The sequence below is a fragment of the Bombyx mandarina genome, chromosome 15 (genome assembly GCF_030267445.1).
Source record: "Bombyx mandarina strain Sakado chromosome 15, ASM3026744v2".
NCBI classification, from domain to species: domain Eukaryota; kingdom Metazoa; phylum Arthropoda; class Insecta; order Lepidoptera; family Bombycidae; genus Bombyx; species Bombyx mandarina.
Window position 1 is genome coordinate 13,750,958 of NC_143221.1, and position 5,932 is coordinate 13,756,889.

Below are 5,932 nucleotides of genomic sequence, written 5' to 3' on the forward strand. Positions count from 1 at the left end.
GGAACAGTAGTTCCTGAGATTAGCGCGTTCAAACAAACAAAGTCTTCAGCTTTATAATATTAGTATAGATTATATGAATAATGCACGGGTCGGTCTGTGACTCTCCATCTCTCTCTAACCCCAATGGTTATAAGTGGACAATGAGATAGGATAATCTGTGAAATTAACGGGGTTCTATCAAAAATGTACCGTGTTTCCTTTTGGGTTGGATGGGTAGGATAGCCGCGAATGTTATTCTTTAGGGTTAAGTCCTTTTGGATTTATTGGTAAGCTTCATTTGAGAAAAAGAAATAAAAAAATATATTTGTTCAATTACAATTTTCTTTATTACGTACTCAGCACACAAACAAATACCTACTTCAATCGATAATTTCGATCCGGTCCACCGATTACAATAATATTATCTTATTACGCTTTATTATTTATTACATGTCGTTATAAATTAAATCTTGAGAATTTCATAAATTCCGTAACTACACAAAGCACAGCTTAACTTAAGACGAGGAGGATAAATAAATAATTATAATATTAATAAAAATAAAATAATAAAAAAAAAAAACTCTTTTTTTCTCAATAAAATATTCTGACTCGTTTTTTCTAAATTTACACGCGTATAATACAAATAATTTCACTTAATGTTTCTATTATTATTCTTTGTAAATTCTCTTACGATTAGTGCTAATAGGTAACTAAACCGTTAGTATTTAAAGAACGTTTTCTTCACAGCGATGGTATATCGTGTCAGTTTTGCTCCCTTAGTTATAGAGGGTGAAACGCGCTCCGAACTGAGAACTACCTCCTTTATGAAGTCGATTAAACTTAAGTACACCGTTATTGAGCTTTGATACTTAGCATACATATTTCGTTTGGCACAAGAAACGTCAGTATGACAGCGATGACGATAATGAATAATGACGCATAGAAAAGCAAAAGACATGTCAAATAACATACCACGGTGTTTTATTTGGTGTGACGTCATCGATTTTTTACAGATCCTACGGAATTAGAAGCCGTCTGAATCCCAACTTTTTATTTATTAGAGGCTTACGCTGAAAAATTTGAATTGGTCTGATTTTCAGTTGTTTTTTTTTTTATTGCTTATATGAGTGGACGAGCTCACAGCCCACCTGGTGTTAAGTGGTTACTGGAGCCCATAGACATCTACGACGTAAATGCGCCACCCACCTTGAGATATAAATTCGAAGGTCTCAAGTATAGTTACAACGGCTGCCCCACCCTTCAAACCGAAACGCATTACTGCTTCACTGCAGAAACAGGTTGGGTGGTAAACTGGTAAAAGAAACAAAAGAGGATCTCGGAGTATTGACGTCATTTTGGATTTAATAATCTGGAGGCGAGAAGGTCAGTTTTAGTGTTAAGACTAGTTTTGTGTGTTTAGACCATTCGAGTTAACTCTTTTTATTATACGTGAGTAGAAACCTTATTGATATGCTAATACAATTTTAGGTTGCGATCAATTCAATAATACAGATTGTTTAAAAATACTCAGAATCGAAACTAGGAAAACACAAAGGAACGCTTGCGCATTTTAGAAACTCATTTTGACAAATGTCAATTCTGTCAAAATATGCCATCGCCGATAAAGCGAAGCAAAGTATTCGTATTAATAAAGTATTAGGGCCCGTTTCACCAGATCCAAATAAAACACACCTTCAAATGAAGTTATATTTTGTACAGGTAAAATTTTGCGGATAGAGGAAACGTGCCCTTAACAGAATAGAATAGAAAAAAAAAACGGAATTGTCTTTGTACTTACAAAAGATACAGTCTTGTTTGCGCATTGGTCACACTTTCCTAAATGCTACATACATGCTACTACACACGGTATTATTATATATGAATAATACGTGTTTTGTACAATAAGAAAACTAATGTAACTTTTAAAATATCAATAGTTTTTTGTTGTTTTAAGCCAGGGCGTTCGGAATATACCTACTCTAACATTCCACCAATTTTCGAAATTGATCTCTGCTAATAATGGCACCTCAGTAAAATGTTTATCATATTACATTTCTAAATTAAAAAAAAATGTTATTACGCAAAAACAAATGTTTTTCCGTGAAATAATAATAAATTAAAAATATCCTGTTTTTGTTACGAAAATAATCCTGTCAATTGTTCTTCCTCATTTTAACTATCAAATATAGTTTCAATTGTATTTTTTACTAAATCATATTTAATTTGACAGAAACCAATCCAATTTACACCGATTTTTGTTTCACCGAAATTCCGTTCGAAAAAAGTTAAAAGATATTACGATCATTATCACTATACACTCACTTTCAATCAAACTACATCAAAGGACGCTACAAAGATTCATAAAATTATGTTCAGTACACGTAACCGAGCTACAAAACTATTTTATCAAGCAATTCTTTGGCTTAACAATACGTACGAGAGACTACGATAATCTACTTTTCAACATTGAGCTTTGAATGTGCCGCGTGTAAGCGACAAAGCTTTGACTAGGGGCGGTAGGCGCGGATGAGTTAGGCGTGTTGCGCCCTACCCAAGTGGATGAAGAAAGCCACTCGGTCGGCGCTCCTCTCGCCACATTTGTTACACATAAAGGGGTCATTGTATCCGTGGAAACCCATGTGGATCGTGTGCATGGTGAGGTCTCCGAAGGTGATGTCACAGTATTGGCACGCGTAGCTGTTTGTGGACGTAGCGAGGGCCGCGTCCGCCGAAGCTTCCGATTCACTGTCCGATACTTCCGCGTCTCTCATTTTCTCGTCTTCGTGCTGAAGTCTCAACGCGGCCGGTTGTAACTTGAACGCGCGTCCTTTCCGTCTGTTCTTCAGAGCGGTTGTCGGCGTCACGGGCGTCGGTTTCTCTGTGCTCGGCGGCGGCGTGCCCGCTTCGTTGTTCTTCGTGTTGGTCAGGTCGAGAGCGTCGTCGTTGCTCTGGACCGGAGACGCTTCTCGTGCGAGCGTCGGGGTATGCGGTGATGTGGGTGGTGGCTTAGCCGCCGGGGACAGCGGGTTGGATTCCGACTGCGCTTCGTTGAACGCTAAGCGCTGGTGGAGCAGTGACGGTTGTGGTGAGGCACTTTGGGGTTTCTCTGTTGGCGTTTCGTGGCTCCTCGGTGACATCTTTTGTTCGTAGTTGTTGTTAGGGGGAAACAGGAAGGAGTGTGGCAAGAGCGGTGGTAGATACGGCAGGTTTACTGGGAAGTGATTTCCGAAAAGCGGATGCGTTGGCGGCGGCGGCTGTGGGTGAGGGCTGTGGTTGTTCGTGCCGGATTGCTGTTCGAAAATTTTGGACAGCGGTTTCTGTTTAGGCCCTCTTCGTGTTCCGTACACGTCAATAATCGGCAGCGGATTCGGAGTTCCGTCTAAATTTAGAACCATCGCCGGACTGTGCTGGTACTTGCGCAAGTGGAGCTTAAGCGAGTGACAGTATTTGGTTGCGTAATTGCAGTCCGCACATCTGTATTGGTAAACGTTCGAGTGGGATTTCAGGTGGGAATTCAGCATTGATTTGTTCACGCATGAATACGAGCACTGACTGCACTGGAACGGCTTCGAGCCCATGTGGTTCCGCATGTGGTACTCTAGATGGTGCTTATATTCCGTGACGAAGGGACATTTCCGGCAGCACAGCATCTTTTCGGGCTTAATGTGCTCTTTGCTGTGCTCCCAGAAGCTTAGTTTCGTGACCGCTACAAATTCACATTGTTTGCATTTGAATGTTTTAACTTTTCCGTGCGAGTTGACTGCGGGCACCCGGAGGCCGGGCTCCTCGTCGAAGTCGTCCTCAAGACCGGAGCCCTCGTGGCCGTCGTCGCCGTCATGTTTGTTGTGGTCCACACCATCGAAGCCAGAATCGTGGAACCTATCGAACGAACGTCGCTCCGGTGACGACGGTGTCCTGGGTGGCGACTTCGGTGGAGTGGCGTCGGAGCGCCCTAAGGGCGTGGACACGTGGGCGGGTGGCGCTAATGTTCTGGGCGAGTAAGACTCGTAGCTAGGTGAGTGATCGCGCGCGTCGCTAGCCCGAGATTCGAAGCCCGGAGGCGTTAACAAGCTGTATGGTAGACTGTTGCGGAACGAATCCAAGTGCATTCCCAGGTTGGCTTTAGCTTTTAAAGGCATTGCGTCGTAAAACGGTGAAGGTTCTCTGGTACTGCCGACGCTACGCGGAGAATGTCCGTTCGAGTCTTTACTCGAAGAAGAGGGTGACGCGCTGTGAAATCCCTCTGAATAAAAGCCACTGGTTTGTTCTTTCGAAAAGCTTCCATCATCCATCGGTTCAGTTTTCTATGAAAAGAACGTATGATTAATTAACGATCGAATTAAATGGTAGTGTGAAGTATTTTTAATTGAAAGGTAGACTTACGACTGTTGGTGGTTGTAGGAGCGGACCCCACGCTTGGGGGTGGGAGGAGTGGGGTGCGGGCGTCATGCCAGCGGGGGAGGCGCAGCTTAGCATTCCTAAGACATACACAATGTTATGAACGCAACCGATCAATGCGGAAGTGTTATTTTTTGTTAAAAAATGCTTACTAATAACGAACTGGTTTTTTTTTCTATAGTCGGCTAAGCTAATAAAAACATGTAAAAAATGCACACGAAGCATCGTTTTGCGAATGCGGAAAACAATACAGTCACGTCCGTCATATAATCGTAGCACAAAAGAGATCGGTAGCTGATTGACCTCTTTTCAAACACAGCGGAATATTTGTAAAAAAAAAATGTTTTTTTTTCATTCCTTTAACGCGCTTAGAAAGTTCGAGATGAAATATTAGTCACTTATGTAATTCAAAATAACAACATAAACCTAATAATAGTTTTGTGTCCGTGCTTTAAGCGAAAATTATAAATTTTATGTGGAATTCAACTTTCTGTTTAATGCAAATATGTAGTCACATATTTGTTTTTTTATAAACGATATTAGGTTAAAAGAAAATCACAACGTAATATATAATTCATCAAAAGATTTTGGTTTCATTTTAATTTATGGTTTTAATTCTCTTTTGGATGCTCCCAAAATAAGTAATGTAGAATGAACATGAATCAGAAAACAACGTAGGCTTATTTAATTATATACTCAATTCATTAACAAATAACAATAGGTATTGTTAGAAATATTAATTTACGTTTGATGTTTTAAATAAAAAATTATAATAGCCTAATTAAATACAGACCTTCCCCTTTTGTTGTTACACTAATAAAATTACACACAGCACAAGATACTTTTCATGAATAGTTTCTATACACTTTTATCCTTTCACTTATTTTTTAACACATAAAAATGATCAACGTTTTTAATGGTTACGTCCTTTCAGTGCCGCGGCAGGAGACGTTGTGATCGCTTTGACATCTCACGATGAACTGAAAAAAATCTGTCAATTTTTAGGTTCGAAGCATCGATAAAGTATTTGAAGGCGACTTTTTCTAGTGTAAAAGGAATGGATATGTTTTCGCATACATCCGTCCTTGTCGGCGCCCCAGCCTATTTTCATTGGAACCAATGCGGCGCGAGCCGCCGTGGGTGGGGATCGACTTATTAACTTATTGTTTATGCTATCAGCTACATTAATAATAAAAAATAAGCATCCCTAACCGTCGTTACTGTTCGATGTAACAAACTATTAATAGACAATAAATATCCGAAAGACGGGGGCAATTTGATCGAGTTTCGTATTGTCGATGGTAATTTATTTGTTTTTGTCAGGGTTATAAATCAATAAATCAATAAAAAAATAAACTATTTTGTTAATGAAGTAATTAGGTATTCTAGAGAAAACTGCTTAGGTCTACGATTATCCTCAATCTTTATTTATTTAGTCTGTGAAAATGTTTTCGATTTTAGCACATAACGCTCGTCCCCTCGTGCGCTTGCGTTACATAACGCTTTTTACGGGCGTAAGGATGTCGGATAAAAAACAACTGTGTCAGAGCCGCGA

The 5,932-nt window shown here is 40.0% G+C and overlaps 1 protein-coding gene across 1 annotated transcript; it reads right to left on the bottom strand.

The window, feature by feature from the left end:
* Positions 1-1,317: 1,317 nt before the first annotated feature.
* LOC114248600 (protein hunchback) lies at positions 1,318-5,360 on the bottom strand. Its single transcript, XM_028181883.2, has 3 exons — positions 5,171-5,360; positions 4,363-4,457; positions 1,318-4,283 (listed from the first exon to the last, which is right to left on the bottom strand). The coding sequence occupies exons 2-3, from the start codon at positions 4,453-4,455 to the stop codon at positions 2,511-2,513; spliced, it is 1,866 nt and encodes a 621-aa protein (XP_028037684.2). The 5' UTR covers positions 4,456-4,457; positions 5,171-5,360; the 3' UTR covers positions 1,318-2,510.
* Positions 5,361-5,932: the final 572 nt, after the last annotated feature.

Coding starts and splice junctions, on each gene's coding strand:
- LOC114248600 (XM_028181883.2), bottom strand. CDS start 4,455: ATGCTAAGCTGCGCCTCCCCCGCTGGCATGACGCCCGCACCCCACTCC. Junction 4,284..4,362: donor TCCTACAACCACCAACAGTC/GTAAGTCTACCT, acceptor TTCTTTTCATAG/AAAACTGAACCGATGGATGA.